This window comes from Pagrus pagrus, assembly GCF_965226575.1.
Source record: "Pagrus pagrus genome assembly, chromosome: 7".
In the NCBI taxonomy this organism is placed as follows: Eukaryota; Metazoa; Chordata; class Actinopteri; order Spariformes; family Sparidae; genus Pagrus; species Pagrus pagrus.
In genome coordinates this window covers 12,772,351-12,788,655 of record NC_140191.1, presented here as the reverse complement: position 1 = coordinate 12,788,655, position 16,305 = coordinate 12,772,351, and the positions used below count along the sequence as shown (strand labels likewise).

Here is a 16,305-nt window from a genome sequence, read left to right as displayed (position 1 = left end):
TATTAGCTTTTTACTGCTTGTTCTTTAATTTACGCTCCAATTTCGGCGACATTCCCAAATCCAATTTAAAAATCCTGTAGGCTTTTTGTCGAGGAAACCAGGGCGATGCTAACTTAAGGGTTAGCCTACAAAAAAAATGTCATTCCAACACCACCACTATAACAGGCAGCCCATTGGGCCCATAGGGTAACTGCTAATTGCTGCTATAGCTGCCGTTAGTTAGCACAGTTAGCTGTGCAGCTAGCAGTCCTGAACTGGAGCTCAGAGCACCGGGGTAGTATCGATGTTTACACTACTAACACAGGAGCGTTGGACTGGGACAGGCTGGGGCTAGCTGGTTAGCATGCTAACTTCAATAGATATCTCATGGACCTATTACTAGTTGACACAGCCCTTGAGACCGCCTATGAAAGTTGCTCAGTGGCGTATGAAGCCAGACACGCTCGACTTCCAGCCATGCTCCAGCCGGGGTTCTTCCGCATAGCTTCCGATTGTGCGGCCCACAGAGCGTGCGCACTAGAGACTTCTGCCAACCGAGCCGGCTAACTTTTGGTTTAGCGCTTGGCTAACTTGAATGAGATTAAAATAATTGAATCATGCGGCTCTTCTAGACTTTCCAAATGTTATTGGACCGCATGTTTCAAATTGTGACATAATGTCATTTCGCGATCAAAAAAAATGTATCCACTGTTTTGAAGCATACCCATCTGCAGCCTGCGGAAAGGGGCGGGACTAACGGTCGCCAGTGATTGGCTGGAATTCGAATGTGGGCGTGGCTAAAGGTCGCTTGTGATTGGTGACGCCAACTGTTTTACAGACCCTTCTTTCACAATGTTAGCTTATGGGGAAAAGTATTTTTAGGTCGCAGGGAATCACATGACGCTGTAGTTACACGTTTCTACCTGTTTGAAATGGACTCCAGTGCAGTGTGTCCATCTCTTCAGTCCAAGCTCAGCACTGGCTTCATAACACTCATCATGTGCGTAAAGACAGACTGTAACTAGAATCACTCAGTATGCAGCTCCGGCTGCATGTGGAGCCGCATCTTATTAATGCTGATTAAAAAGATGTAGATGTGGAGCACAAAGACAAACTGTGGACATGTTTGAGGTTTTCCGCCTTTCAACCCTGCTGTCAGGTCTCTGGTCAGGTGACGTGAGCGCGAGAGGCTCTAGATCCGCTCATTGGTCGCGCTTCATTTGGACGAACGGTCACATGCGCGTGTGTGTTTAGTTTCACTTCCGCACTACGCTACTGTCCGTAGCCTGTTAGCCTGCTAGCCTCTTGGATGCAACTTCGCGCATTTTTGAGGAAAAGCACGTTTGTTGTCCAGGACAGAAAAACATGCAGCCAGTAAGATTCATTTAAAACTCGCGGCTACGTTCAAATGTACTTTATTTGATCTGAAACATCCAAATAACAGCTTTGTTCTTGATCAAGTAAACCAGGAAGCGACGTTAGCGTGAGGAAGCACACTACATCCTCAACTGGCTATATTTTTAAGCTGCTGTCAGCTTCTCTGTTCAACTGTAACTAACAAAGTACAGTCGAAGAAGTCATGGAGGTAGGTGCACAATGCAGCAGCCAAAAGTTTAACTCTGTTAAGCTTGTTAGGAGGCTATTTGTTTCCTCAGGAAAAGTTACTGCCTCATGTGGAGATGAACAGACATTTTGCATGCCCATACTGTACATTTAACGAAGGCTTCAGTATCCCAGAGACAGGATGAGCTCATACGGATCGTATTCTGCTTTTCTGTCTTTACATATTGTTGCTAGTTTTTAGTTTTTTCCAAGAAACCGACAGGTCGTTTCCTCCTTGTTGTGTTTCATGTTCAGGAAGCCATTAAATGACCATGATGTGGTTGCTGACAGTGATCAGGAGATATGCAATTGAAAGTCTCACCACTCAAATTTGAATGTATTTCAAACAGGAATGGACCATATGGATGCAGTCATCTCACTTAGTATATGTCCTGATATACAAGGGTGGAAGTAACTAATTACAGCTACTCAAATTACTAGCATTAAGGGGGGGGGGTACTTGTACTTTTATAGTACTTTTTCAAGTCTGTAATTTTGGGCTGTCTTAAGTACACTCTACACCATGTAATCTACTGAGTTGATATTAAAATAGCTATTGAGTACTGAGCACAATTTCAATTAATATCCACATCTTTCATCTACATTTGTGTAGCCTATACAATCACAAACAGGCCAATGAAAACCATGACATACAGACAAAAAAACAAAACTGCAGCAGATGCAGGTTTGGAGAGGTGACCAGTGAGCAGAAGACAGCAGGAGTTTGGAGTAATTTAGAGACACAAACACCTTTTTATTAAATGTTTGCTATTGATAATGCATTAAACATCAACAAATCAAAAGTAACCAATACTCACCAATAACAGTAGTTTTACTTGTATTTGAGTAATATTTCAGTAATGTAACTGTACTCATACTTCAGTACAGATTTTCAGTATTTTTTCTACAACTGCTGTTAGAGAATATTTTCTGGAAAGTCGATTGAAAAACAGTTTTTGTTTTATATTGTTTGTTCTGCCCATCTAGGGACAATTATTTTCACTGTAGATTTATCTGTAATCACCTGAATTGATTAATCAATGAAGTAGTCAAAAAGGGCCAATATAATAAAGAGCCAAAGGTGACATATTCAGATTGATTCCTTCGACCAACAGTTGACCCAGAGTTATTCAGTTTAGTGTATAGCTTGTGTATTGCTTATAAAAGCAGCACAAGAAAAAATAATGAAATAATGAATAATTTATTTTATCAGTGTTTTTGTGAATTGATAAATTAAACGACTACTCTATACTAGGCATAGGATGATATGAGAATTTCATGTCACGAATCAAGATTAACTTGGCCATAAAAATAGCTATTTAAGATATTAAAATGCTTAAAACTCTTAAAATGGCACTAAAACATACTGGAATCACATTATATTTGGTAAGAAACAAACATTTTTACTTCAAAACGCATGGTACACATATCTTTTATGTGAATTTCCTTTTTAGTAAAAACCAATTGAACAATCTTAAATTAGGTGATCATAAATCATGAGGTCTCCCTCCAGGAAGTCAGTGTTGGCTGTTTGTATCAAGCTAGACAGCTTGTTCTAGTCACTTGTGTGGATATTCACGATGATCATGATTCGCAATTATCCTGTTAATGGAAATTCACCACAATCAACTTATCTCTTTATTGCAACCTCGATAAAATCTTATATCCTCCCAACCCCTAATTTTAGTATAAATTATTCAAACTTGATGGTAGACAATTTATATATTCTCATTGTTATCTTATTGTCCAAACTTAATTTCAAATCAATAGTAAGGAATTTTATTATGATTGTTTGTGCTGATTAGTAAAATAATCATCTTTGTCAGGTGGTCAACAGTCACAGTGGAGGGTCCTTCCTTATTTGGACCATGGTTGTTCAGCTGATCCTGTGTGGGAGTGGAGTGTACACTACCGACAGCACCAAGAGTTGCCAGCTGTTAAAGGAGTCTGAGTCAGAACGGAAAGTCCTCAGTCGACTAGAGCCGCTTGCCAATAAGAAGTAAGCAGTGACTCAGTTGTGTACCTGCACATTCAGTGTCATCGATATGTTATCAATCAGAAAATCAGCACTTACTGATAATGTCTGTCTCGCAGTTTCCTAATTTTTTCCTTGGGTTTCTTCTTCATGTGGACAGCTTTACAGTTGAAACCAAGAGCGGAGATGACAGTTACACATATGTGTTCCAGTTGTGTGGAGATGCAGGGGGTATTCCAGGAGCTGGGGTTGTTCAGTATGACAAAAAGCATCCGAAAGCTGAACCAAAAGTGATTGGCATTTATAATGCAACACAGGCCATTGGAGGAAGTAAGTCTCTGCAAAATACAAGAATTTAATCGTTATTTAAAATGACTACGAGGAACTTGTGTTCATGAAACAGTCTTGTGATTCCTGTGATGATTATATGAGACCTCTAACAGCAAATAAGAACATCACTGAAAAGACTGGAATTTTTATATAGTAATTATTAATGTCTGTGCTCGGGTCTGATCACATATATCACATATAAAATTACATATCAATTCATTACCTCATTGCAATCCATCCTGTGGTCTCTCTGTCACTCGCTTCCAAAACAAATGCATGCACCGCCGGCACACGCTAGCAAAGATCTTTACAACAGCAGGCACTGTTGTCATACCGCTTCTGTCAAAGGGGGGCGCTAAAATCAACAAATACTGAAAGTTCCTCATAGTCACTTTAACCTGACTGTGTTTTGATGTGTTTTCAAATGTTTGCATCCCATGTGAGAATGTTAATCATCTGTGGGATTTAAGGTTGCAGAATTGCATTATGATTAGAGACGAACGATGAGCACAATGAAGCTTACAATTGTTTACTGTTCATACTTGGATTAACTCTGAAAATGAGACTAACCATTTCATAGGGCGCTTTAGATCAGCACTGTCTTTGCATTGTCTGTTTTTATACCCTACTGCCCTTGCAGGTGACTGGGTGATGTTGATCTACAAAAACGGCACTGCATATGGTGAATTCTGCGGCAAGGAAAAGAGAAAAGCCTATGTCATGATCTCTTGCAACAGGAAAATGGACGTGGTAAGATCACCAAATCTGGGAAAAGAAATGTTACCACCTGTTCAGAGGAAAAAATGCTGGACAAATAAAGGCAAGTGGTCAATAAAATTTGACCATGAAAAGTTGACATGGAGCTCTAAAATAAGATGGAAACAATAATAGATACATCCACAACACGGACAAAAGTGGATAATTAAAAAATATATATAATAAGAGATAAAATTAAAAGAAATCCCCCCTCTGTGCACACAGAATAACAATATAACAGTGATGCATTAAATGCATACATGTTTTATAGGATTGCTTTTTGAGTGAAACCCTCAGTTATTCATGTTACGTCAGGTGTTTACTGCTATTCTTATGAGCTGGAATCACTATCAAGTGTTTGACGTATAAGAATGGTAGTGTCCCCATTCTGAGTGATACCATAGTGCTTATAGCCAAGGCTTGCCACTTGGCAATGCCACCAGGTAGTTATTTTGGGCTTACAAGACCAGGCTCATATCTAAATAAATGAGGTGAGCCATTATGACTTTACATATGAGAGACATAACAACTTCATGACTCACCTGTCAAATCTGATAAAAGCTGCTTAAAAAGTTCAGCACGTTGGCCTGAAAATAAGGTTTGTAACCCTCTCTTTGCATTGCTCTGGGTATAACTTAGTCACCAACCAATTCTAATGTAATGGTCTAATCATGGCCAAATGTTTCCCCTGTCTCCTTTTCTCAGGTTGTGTTGGCTTGTATTTACCTTTCTCTCTCTCCACCTCACTCCCAGGGTCCGCTGGATGTGGTGCTGGAGGACAGGGCAAGGGGACAGGAGTGCTTCTACCTTTTTGAAATGGACTCCAGTGCAGTGTGTCCACCTCTTCAGTCCCAGCTCAGCACTGGCTCCATAATACTCATCATGTGCGTAAAGACAGACTGTAACTAGAATGGCACGCAGTAGAATGCATACCTCCACCATGTCCCAACAGACCCCTTTAATTCAGTCAAGCCTAATCAAATATCAGACTGGATAGCCCTGCATCACTTGTATAACTACATTACAAACATAACTGCTTAACCACAATTTAAGATCACCAGATTTAAGATCCACAGGATCCTCATGGATATCAGCCACTAAATACGATTTTTTTCATCAAGATCAATGCATTATTCCCTGAGAAATTAACGAAAATGTTGAAAAAAGTCCTGTCTGGCAATGTTTAAAAAAGGTGAGAGGGGGTCTATTCTGCGAGCCATCCTTCATCTAAGTTTCGTGGAAATCTGTTGAATGTTTTTGTGTAATCATGCTGACGAACAAAGAGTGAAAACATAATCTTATTGCCAGAGGTAATGACACAAATTTCCTCAGCTTCTAATATTATAAACAATCATTGATTAAAAGCCCTCTCTTCTTTCAGTGGATTCTGTCTTCTGGCTGTTTACCTCATTGGAGGTTTCCTCTACCAGCGACTGATTGTTGGCGCCAAAGGGATGGAGCAATTCCCGAATTATGCTTTCTGGGTTGAGATTGGCAATCTGACAGCGGTAAGCCTGGAGCACTTTATAAATAACGTCATGAAACCATCAGGCTTGTTTGTTTTTTGGAAATTCATGGCAAACTTTACCCCCCTTACAGGATGGGTGTGACTTTATCTGCCGGTCACGAAATCGTGAAGAGGCCCCGGCATACAGAGGCGTGGTCGCAGAACCTTTGGAAGAAGAGCCAGAGGAGAGAGACGACCACTTACTACCTATGTGACCTCAAAACGTTAGAAATGGGACAGAAAGTTTCACTGTGTGACACAGATCTCTTTCACAGGTTAGATGAAGTTGCTGTTAGACACAAGTCTTGTTTTTCTTGTGCTGGTTTAGGTTAGGACTTGTTGACACTTTGTGTGTTGATTCCAGACTTGTGCCTAGGGCAACTACCGTATGATCTGCTTGCCACTAAAGAGGGCATGTTACCCATAGGCTGACAGACCTGTCACCTCTCCCACCCCCGTGCATTTCGTTCAACTGTTTGGTGTCAAACAAGTGAATGATTCGCCCGAGATTAAAGAGTGACAATAAAAGTGATTCTTCTTCCATGGAAATCTGGCAAAAAGTGGTTAAGAAGTTGGATTTCAACATGATACATGTGATACAAACGCATATTGCTCATGTTTTTCTGCTTAGCTGATGATTGATTGTAGTTTGAAGTCGGTGCAGGTTGAAACAAGCAAGCGTTCCTCTTGCAGGGGTCTTGGTTGTGCACCGACAGATTACAAAACACACAAGTGCTTTTGGTTTTGTCATTTGACTTTAATCAATGTATGTTTTAGTTTTGAAGGTTTGAGACACAACATGAGAACGTAAATGTTTGATTCTGAGTACTGTGGCCATGCTTACAGCCTTGCTACACACTGAAATCAAAGTCACTGTAAAAACCATAGCTTGACTGAATTTGATCTGTACCATTTTCCTTTATTCCACGTTATACGGAAAAGCTTCTACAAATAACAAAAAACAATAAAAGGTCAACAATGCTATTAAAGGCATCCAACTAAAATCAGAAACCTAATTCTATCTCAAATCATTAATTTCTGCTCATAAATGCTGCAATACTATAGAAACCCATTTCTGCCCGTTGGAGGAAAAAAAGGATGAAAACTAAGCCTGATGAAAAAAAATATTCACATGGTAAGATATAATTATGAGATAAAAGTCCTACTCATGATATAAGAAGTGGAATTTTAGATAAAAGTTGTAGTGCTGAGATAAAAATGTCATCATCCATCTCAAAACTTTGACTGTTGGACTCATAATTATGACTTTCCATGAGATTATTTATATATATATTTTTTTATTTCATCAAGGCAATTCTTTTTTCTTCAACTGGCATAAATAGGCGTCAATATTAAACTGTTATTGGCAATTTATATATGAATTCTGCTCTTAATAATAGTAATAATTTATTATTTCAAAAGGGTGTATACTGTATGTAGTATATGTACTTGTATTTTCTTAGGAAGAATGAACACTGGCATGCAAAGACCAACGTTCATAATCGCAAAACTATAGTGAGTAACTTTGACCTGTCATGATAAAACGGACCCAAGCACCAGATGCGCTGCTAGGCAAGAGTAGATTGTACTTTGTTCTTTAACCAAATATTCAGGCCGCTTCATGTCTGATGCGTTGCATCTTCAGGAGGATAGAGCAGCAATGAAAGCACTTAATTGTCTGTGTGTTTGTAGGAATGTTACAGCTCTGAGGATATCAATAATGAGGTTTGGAATTTTTTTTTTTAGAAATTTCCATTTATTGATGTGAAAGCTTAAAGCTTTGGACCTTAATGGAAAACTTGTGTTTGAAAATTTAAGTTGTGTATCCAGTTACTTCCTTATTGTCAGTGTGATCATCTGTGTTCGTTTTGGTTTGTTTCTATCACTTCCTTATTGTGTTTGTTAAACTTGACATTTCTCTGCTTAGTTCAGCAAATCAGCTCCCAGATCTCAATGCGGTAGAGACGGTTACACCTGCGGTTGTCGTGAAATGTACACTCGCTAGATTGATATAATTACCTGTTTGGTTCAACGATGATTTGGAGCCACAAACATTTTTTGGTTTGTTGTCTGAGTCCATCAAAAATAAAAGATGGCAGAAGTTTTATGCACGCCCATTGTAGTGGTGAACTCCGTACACACCCAAGTGCACTCACCTTTTGGAGATTTAATGGATGTAAAAATGTTTTAATAAAAAACATTTCATGCAGAACAATTTTTTATTAATGTGTATTGAAGTGGACTTAGTTGTTATGATCTTCTTTGTTAATGTCCAGTGGTGTTTTTGACCATACACTTTCTGGCAGATGTTTCAGGGGAATTTTCTTCTTCTTCCATGCCTAAAAGCTAAAAGCACATTTAGATGGAAACAGAAACAAGTGTATGACTAACAGAAATTATTCAGTACACTCCATTACTACAGTAGAAAAACCTACACTAAACTACTTCCACATTTGTGTCATTAAGTGTACCCAGTCTTCAGCTTTTAAATAAAAACATCTGCCACGATGAGGTAATATGTAGAGAGGGTAAATAAAGCTGTCCAATCACAGACTTCCCTCAAGAATACATTACATCTTTTGATTTTAGGCACAAAATTTCAAATAGTCTTAACTTCTGACATTACTAATCTCCTGTCTCCTCTCCACACTGCCTCTTCACTCTCCTCTACCACCACCTGCTGAGCCCCAACATGAACTGTTCAACATATCTCCTGAAAGCTAAAAACAATAACATGAGTTGCTGACCCCATTACCATAGTAAGCCCTTCAACCTGGTAAGCTTTAGGTGGATCAATCACTACTGCCCCAAGTTGTTCAAAACAGAGATTTGGTACCCTTCCAGTGGAGAAAATGTGATGTAGTGCCCTAATAGGTGCCCTTAAAATGACATTTATTTTTATTTTTTTTGTCCCCCAGACAGCCCGAGTCTGCCTCTGATGTCGTCTGTATTTGTGGGACTGTGACATACGAGATATCTTGCGATTTTCAAACACAAATTCAAGACACAGCACATCTGCATGAGCATGATTGTAAACAGTGGGCTAAGACATGTAGGAACAGAGCAGCCTTGACGAACAAGACCTGTGACGTAAATTAAGCTTCCAGTCCGTCATGGGAGCCAGAAGACCTGTATTTCAGTATTCCAGCAGGAGGAACCATTTGTTTTATTACAGTTATACAGTAAAGATACTGAGAAAATTTGATACTCTACATGTGCCGTGAGAACAGAGAAAACTAGAATTGCACCAAGGCCCAGCAGTCCCCTTTAATTCAATCAAGCCTAACCCACTATCAAATAAAACATATTTAAAGGCTGTCACTCAGTAGCTACGTTGCATTGTGGGTAATGTAGGCGCCAGGTTTTGAACCATAGATATCACTTTTTTTATTCTACTTCTTCATCTTCATTTTCATTTTCAAGTCATTTATTTTCTGAATAGAAAACAGTGAAGTGAAGTTGTAAGTCATCAAAACAGTGACTGGAGTCGACTCGAGTCCACAGCTCTGATGCCCCTCAGATCACTGGCTGCAGGTCTAGGATTTCATCACCCCAGGTGGAACCCAGGTCAATTATTCAACACTGGCGCCACCCAGCCAGAGAAACTCTCTGCATAAGCCATGGAGGACTTTCTGTATCAGATCACTAGCAGCAGTTCAGCAGGATCTGCCAGTCTGAGTCACTGAATTCAACAAAGGCAACAACAACAACATTTTATAAAACACATAATTAATGACTGGTAAATTTAGTTAGTGAAATTTAGTTAGTGAAACTTCACTGAATGGTTATTTCAATGTTATGTAACAAGGAAATGCCTTATAAACCATTTATTAAGCATTTGTTAAAGTTTATAAACATTTGGCTATTCAAGTAATGTTTATAGGTGAACTACAGTGTTTATCAATCTTTTAAGTTTATATAGTTGTTAATTGTTGTTAACCGTGAAATAACAGAAAGAAAATGAGCATACTTCCAAATATGTTGAACGACAACCAAATCATATTTTATTTACTCGAGCTTGTGGAGGATGTGGCCACGTCCACGCAGCACGAGGCGGTATGCGTCTTTAACTGGGCTGTGACACCCGCCGAAACACCCACGAAGAAGAAGAAGAAGAAAAGACTCGTAAGGGGCGGGGTTTCGTTGGAGGCAAAAACCCTGCCAGGGGCTATCGTTGTCTGTAGTCAAAAACAAGACCGCATGATAAACTTGATTGCAATTAACTGTGAAAAGGACAGAAATACCGAGGAGAGGTAAACACACAAGCACGCTGAAAAACACTAAACGGTGACTTCTTGCATGGGTGTTAGCCAGCTAGTTGCTAGCTTTGTGCCTGCAGTAAGAAGCTAGCGCAGCTAGTTAGTTAGCTTATCTGTGTTGAACTAACGCTGCAGCTTTTCTACTCGTAAACGTCCATGTTAGCGCCAAATTAACTGCATATCCATTTTTATTTGACATTCCGGCACTCGCCCCGTGTTTCTAGCCCAGTTACAAATGTTTATGCACTTTTTCATGGTCTGTCAGACTTTTGTTTGGAGATTGGTTAGCTAACTAGCAAAGTCCATTGTGGTTAGCCACAGCTGGTTAGCTTCTTTCTCACTTGGTGCTTTGAGCTTTCCTCCATGTTGTTCTTTCTCTCTCACCCATCTATCATGTTGACAGCTCGTCTGCTAATGAAAATACAACAGTGCCCGTGCTTGCCACGATTATTGGTGGCATAGTGAAAACGTCTGCTGAGCTCATATGTAGTCAAAGCTTTTTCTATGTGCAGGAGTGTAGCAAGCTGTGATTTATGGGCCCTGTGAAGAAAAACCTTCTGTTGCTCTGTTAAACAATCCGAGTACCGGATATTGTCAGTGTGATCCACTGTGGTCCTCTAATGCTGCAGCTGTTTTTATAATAATTCCAGCAGTGTCTGTTTTGTTGTATTATACTTCAGCTAGAAACTGATGATTTGAGTTTTCATATTTATTTATTCAGGCATTTTAATTATATAATATTAAGCAATGAAGTCTTTGAATTAATAGAAATATTTGTTTTGTGTGCTTTGAAAGTGTTTAGCCTCCACTGTTATTGACCAGTGGCTTCTGTGCTTTGAGCAGCAAACATGGACGCAGGTGAAGACCAAAACACAGGCACCACCAATGGAAATCCTCAAGCAGGCAGCAACTCTCGTGCACCCCAGATAGCCCACATGTCTCTATATGAAAGGCAGGCTGTACAGGTGTGTATAGTCTTTTTGTGCGTCAACAACTGCATGTGATTACTGTTCGTAATCTTCAATGGTTGATGATAATGTTAAGACTTTGGGAATATTCTTGAAACAATATTTGTCTCTCTTTGTGTTTTGTCTAGGCTCTTCAAGCACTGCAAAGACAGCCGAATGCTGCTCAGTACTTCCAGCAGCTCATGCTGCAGCAGCAGATCAATAGTGCCCAACTCCACAACTTGGCTGCTGTGCAACAGGTAACCATAAATATGACAGGAAAATACAGTCAGTACAGAAATACGGTAAGCAAAAGCTTTACATCCCATCCCTTTCATTTCTCTCTAATCTAGGCCACACTTGCAGCTAGTCGTCAGTCCAATACTCCAAGCAACAGCATGTCCCAGGCGACCACCACAGTAAGTTATACTGTTTTATATAGTAGGGTAGATGTTTAACACACACTCGGAAGAGGGCATTCTAGTATGAAGAGACATTTAGAAAAATTCTGTGGTCCGAAGTCTACCGGAGAGGATTTAGGCAACAATAATAGTAATGTAGGTTTGATTAAAAACCTGTTCCTCACAGGTCAACCTAAGCACTACATCTGCGGGAGGTACCATGACTAATCCCCGTCCCCACGGCCCGGCCACGTCAACTACAACGGCTCTCAACCAGTCAGTGTTGCTGGGTGGAAACTCTGCAGGACAGGGACAGATGTATCTTCGGGTGAGTTAAAATGGTCATGCATATTGTCCATTTTTTAAGAAATAGTGTGAAATAGAAATAAAGTGCATATTGCTCTCGTCTGTGTTACCAATTCATCTTATATTCTGTTTGTGAAAGTTATTGAATTGGTACTCTAAAAATGTACAATGTACGAGGCTTCTCAAGAGAACAAGCAATAATGCATGATCTCTTGCAAGAAAAAAAATTGGCACAACCACAGAGAGAACATTTGCAATTATTAAGTACTCTGTGTAGCTACGGAGTCAGTCATTGACAAATTTGTCTTTTACAAGGTTGATCCACCTGTCTTGCTCCTCACACAGGTAAACCGCTCTCTCAGGGCTCCCCTTGCCTCTCAGCTCATCTTCATGCCTGGTGGTACAGCAACAGCTACTGTAGCAACAGTTGCCCAAACACAGCCCCAGCAGCAGCAGCAGCAGCAGCAACAACAACAGCAGCAGCAACAACAGCAGCAACAACAACAGCAACAGCAGCAGCAACAGCATGAAGTTGCTCCTACAACTGCGAGTGCCCAGTCTGACAATGATCAGGTTTGAGGACCATCACATACTTGTTATTTGTAATCTGAGCTATTTAAAGTCATACTGCCTTAAAATATATGATTTTTAGAGACATGGTGGTCATCGGAGGACTCCACCAAGTCTGCTCGTGCTACTTACTTAAACTCTTTTCATCACACCCTACTCTTTATTTTATCTTCCAGGTGCAAAATCTGGCCCTGCACTGTGCTCCCAGAGCAGTTGCTGTCAAGTCTGAGCTTCCAGAGAGGAAAGATGTTGCTGGCTTTCCTCTGGGTCAACAGCAACAGCAGCAGAATTTTACCCAGAGAACTCAGCAGCAGCAAGTGCAACCACAACAGCAGCAACAAATGGCCAAACCCAACTTTACTCAGCAGTCCACCGCCAACACTATGACTGTAAAGACTGGAAACCAGGCTGCCATGACTGTTACTCCCGCTGCTTCTGTAGCTCCTTCCTCCACCTCCTCTACAGCACTCCCTCTCTCTCAACTCCTCCTGTCCTCCTCTGCTGCCCCTGTGATCCTGGTACCCACCACTAATGTTCCTACCACCACCCAGGGCTACTCCATCGGCTCAGTGACCCAAAAAGCCAACGTTAACACACAGACTCTGGTGGTGCAGCCCCTGCAGCAGGCCAGCACTACTGCAGACAAAGGTCCGGTGCCAATCCAGCCCAAAACAGCTCAGGGACACCGCTTACCTGTGCAGCTGCCCCCTCGACACCCACCTCCTATTCTTCCAGCACCACCTGGCAACAGCCAGGGCACTCCCCACATCCCTGTGCAGCTTGTGGGAGCCAGGCAGGGCTTAGCAGGAAATGCACAGGCTGTGGCCCTGGCACAAGTACGAAGCAGCACAGGCCAGGAAACCACCGGGAATGTTAATGCAGTCTCCAGCAACAGTGCTATGGTAAGATCAAGCATTGAAGGGATGAACTTATGTATACTTTGTTGGATAGGCATAAAGATAATTATCAGTGTAGAAGGAATTCTAACAGTTTCTCCTGCTTTTTTCTTCCACATACCACTAGATAAAGCCTGCCATTGGTTCTCTGAAGAGAAAATCTGACTGTGACGCACCAAATGAGATGGCAACAGAATGCTCAGACTCTGCACCCATGAAAGATTCTGCTCCTCCCTTATCCCCTGCCCCTACAAAGGACTCGGGTATGTCGATTTGCCATCACCAGATCAAACATACATTTATTAGTAACAATATTTGAAATTTTTAACTGTAAAATCTGTTTCTTTCGATCCTCACTAGCTCCTTCTGTAGCAGCTGCCTTCCCGTCTCCTCCCACCCTGTCTTTGCCTCTGCCCTTGTCAAGAGTCGGGCTTGGAGACAACAGAGCGCCTGTTCCCCAGGCAGTGGTCAAACCTCAAGTCCTCACCCATCTCATAGAGGGCTTTGTGATCCAGGAGGGAGCTGAGCCTTTCCCTGTAAGCGTACAAATTACACATTAAATCACATCTGCACCATCTACTTTTTCATGTAAAACTGCTCCTCACTGTCAGGCTTGTATTTGATTTGACAGGTTGCTGGACTCCTCAAAGACAGAGATTTTGCCTTGGTCGGCCGCTCAGAGAATGGACCTCCATGTAAGTGGTGGAATAACTCTTACTTTTAAAGATGATACCATAAATCTGTGTGCATGGTCAGTATCTCCTAAATGTGTAGCATACTTTTATCCTTTCCTCTTCCTCTTCAGTGTTAAAGTGTGAGTACTGTGGAAGCCTCGCACCAGCCAGCCAGTTCAGAGGATCAAAGAGGTTCTGTTCAAATACCTGTGCTAAGAGGTATGTTGTACTTTAGCTTTCCCTCTTGGCGTTGTTTTTGTTTTGTTGTTTAGTCATGTCATACACACCTCCAAAGATTCTACTGTGCTTTATATGTTGGTCAGTTCACTATTATTATAGACCTAATTATCACATTGCGTGGAGTAAAAAACTGCAAGATTTGTGCACATAGTCGAACGAAAAACCTAGGAAATGTCTTTCTAAGTATTGACTGTGCTCCTGGATCCACAGGTATAACGTGAGCTGCAGCCAACACTTTAAGACCAGCAGAGGGAGGAGCGGTGCAGGCCCGGCACCACCTCCAGCACCCACCGAGAGCGCTGCGAGGCGGAGGGGCCCCTCTCGCAGGAGCAGTTCTAATAACAGCTGTAACAAACTATCAAGCAGGCATCTACCTGTCAAGGTAAGATCTGTAGTTTAAGGGATGAGGCTGTTGATGTTCTATATTTCTGTACCGGTGTATGTGGATTCCTTTATTAGATGACATTAAAAAGCAATCAATGAGCCTCAACTCTTTTGCACGTAGTGTCACTCTGAGTCCAGTCGTTCAGAGGATGTATCCAGCGATGGAGAAGGAGAGGAGGACGATTCTCCTTCACTGTCCCCGAGCTCCTCACACTCCTGCTCAAGAGCTGAGCACAGCGCTCCTCCGTCTGACAGCTCAGCTCCTGGTAGCCTCCCGCTAGAGGGAGCTAACTTTCTCTCAGCAACTCCTGCTCAGTGGAGCGTGGAGGAAGTCTGCAGGTTCATCTCTTCACTTCAAGGTTGGTGTTCGCTGATTGTATAACAGATTGGTAAGCCTTCGCCGTGTCTCTTGTTCTCATTTTGTTCTAATGCTGTCTTCCTTTTCTGTGTCCAGGTTGTGAAGAGTTGGCTGCCCAGTTCCTGTCACAGGAAATAGACGGGCAGGCTCTGCTGCTCCTCCGAGAGGACCATCTCATCTCCACCATGAATATCAAGCTGGGTCCCGCTCTCAAGATCTGTGCCTCCATCAACAGCCTGCGTGAGTGATGGAGTCGGCGCTTATGAAGGATAAGCAGGCTCATTTTCTCATTGATGAATCAGTACCTGGACCTGCTCCTCTTTTAGTAAGAAAAGACTGAGATCTGTGAGGATGCTTTTTACTAAACAGTGGTGCACCATCACTCATATGGAGATATGGGGATGGACAGTTTACTTTCTGGACGTTGAATGTGCAAAACCATGTATGTATACTGTAACATGTGAGCGGGGAGAGTGGACAGTCAGTAGTGTTTGTCAGTTTTTTTTTCCTGTCGCTGTGAGTAGAGGCCTTTTGTATGTAAACTCTTGTGAAACTGTGCAAATCCAGCCTGCAGTACTTGGTGCTAGGTCTTTTAACTAGGACAGTTCACCTGTTGGGTTAAACAGAAAGAAATGTTGCCTTCTGGCTGTATTTCAAACGGTGCTTTAACTTTAGTGATATATGATTTGGAGTGATGTCAAATGACTTCTTTTAAATGTTTCAGTCTTTTACTAGTTAGTTGTTATTTTACCATAGATGTCTAATCCAGGCTCCAATCACATCAAGCAGAAGACACTCAGAAAGCCTGGTTTATTTTAATTAGTTAATTTTACTAGTTATTAAAGTTTAGTTTTGTATCTTTTCCATTTTGTACTACAATCAAAGTTATTTTTTCATGAATATGATATAGTTTTAGTAGCTTTAATCAACTTAACTACCTGAAAATAGGTATTCCTCGTGGTTTGCTCTCTCAAGGGCTGAGTGGAAGTGCTCTGTGTACATGTATGCAGTACTACCAATAAACAATACCTGTTACTGGACCTGTTAATGTGTTTATTACCTCCATGATGTCCACTTGAAAATGAAAAATACTGCAGGACTTGTGATATTTTATTCACATT

General features: G+C 41.2%; 2 protein-coding genes across 4 annotated transcripts; both read left to right on the top strand.

Moving 5' to 3' along the window:
* Window positions 1–1,227: 1,227 nt before the first annotated feature.
* Window positions 1,228–8,364, top strand: m6pr (mannose-6-phosphate receptor (cation dependent)). 3 transcript variants are annotated; one of them, XM_084357535.1, is made up of 8 exons: window positions 1,228–1,353; window positions 1,441–1,564; window positions 3,408–3,580; window positions 3,717–3,886; window positions 4,527–4,636; window positions 5,396–5,526; window positions 6,024–6,150; window positions 6,242–8,364. In XM_084357535.1, exons 2-8 carry the CDS (start codon window positions 1,559–1,561, stop codon window positions 6,362–6,364), a joined length of 840 nt encoding a protein of 279 aa, XP_084213661.1. In that variant the 5' UTR covers window positions 1,228–1,353; window positions 1,441–1,558; the 3' UTR covers window positions 6,365–8,364. The 3 variants fall into 3 exon arrangements, with proteins under 3 accessions (XP_084213661.1, XP_084213662.1, XP_084213660.1); XM_084357536.1 differs by having other exon boundaries at window positions 1,230–1,353; window positions 1,449–1,564; XM_084357534.1 differs by having other exon boundaries at window positions 1,230–1,564.
* Window positions 8,365–10,280: 1,916 nt separating this feature from the next.
* phc1 (polyhomeotic homolog 1) lies at window positions 10,281–16,224 on the top strand. The gene is made up of 14 exons (XM_084356900.1): window positions 10,281–10,402; window positions 11,252–11,373; window positions 11,505–11,615; window positions 11,709–11,774; window positions 11,944–12,084; window positions 12,408–12,635; window positions 12,809–13,534; window positions 13,656–13,791; window positions 13,889–14,064; window positions 14,160–14,223; window positions 14,334–14,421; window positions 14,653–14,824; window positions 14,948–15,185; window positions 15,281–16,224. Exons 2-14 carry the CDS (start codon window positions 11,257–11,259, stop codon window positions 15,430–15,432), a joined length of 2,415 nt encoding a protein of 804 aa, XP_084213026.1. The 5' UTR covers window positions 10,281–10,402; window positions 11,252–11,256; the 3' UTR covers window positions 15,433–16,224.
* The last annotated feature ends 81 nt before the right edge of the window (window positions 16,225–16,305 follow it).

What these genes read in the sequence shown, in the direction of transcription:
- phc1 (XM_084356900.1), top strand. Translation starts at nt 11,257, where the DNA reads ATGGACGCAGGTGAAGACCAAAACACAGGCACCACCAATGGAAATCCT. An exon ending in TCAAATACCTGTGCTAAGAG is followed by an intron (nt 14,422 to 14,652) that starts GTATGTTGTACT and finishes CTGGATCCACAG; the next exon opens with GTATAACGTGAGCTGCAGCC. An exon ending in GCAGGCATCTACCTGTCAAG is followed by an intron (nt 14,825 to 14,947) that starts GTAAGATCTGTA and finishes TTTTGCACGTAG; the next exon opens with TGTCACTCTGAGTCCAGTCG.
- m6pr (XM_084357535.1), top strand. An exon ending in GAGCCGCTTGCCAATAAGAA is followed by an intron (nt 3,581 to 3,716) that starts GTAAGCAGTGAC and finishes TCATGTGGACAG; the next exon opens with CTTTACAGTTGAAACCAAGA. An exon ending in GCAACAGGAAAATGGACGTG is followed by an intron (nt 4,637 to 5,395) that starts GTAAGATCACCA and finishes CCTCACTCCCAG; the next exon opens with GGTCCGCTGGATGTGGTGCT.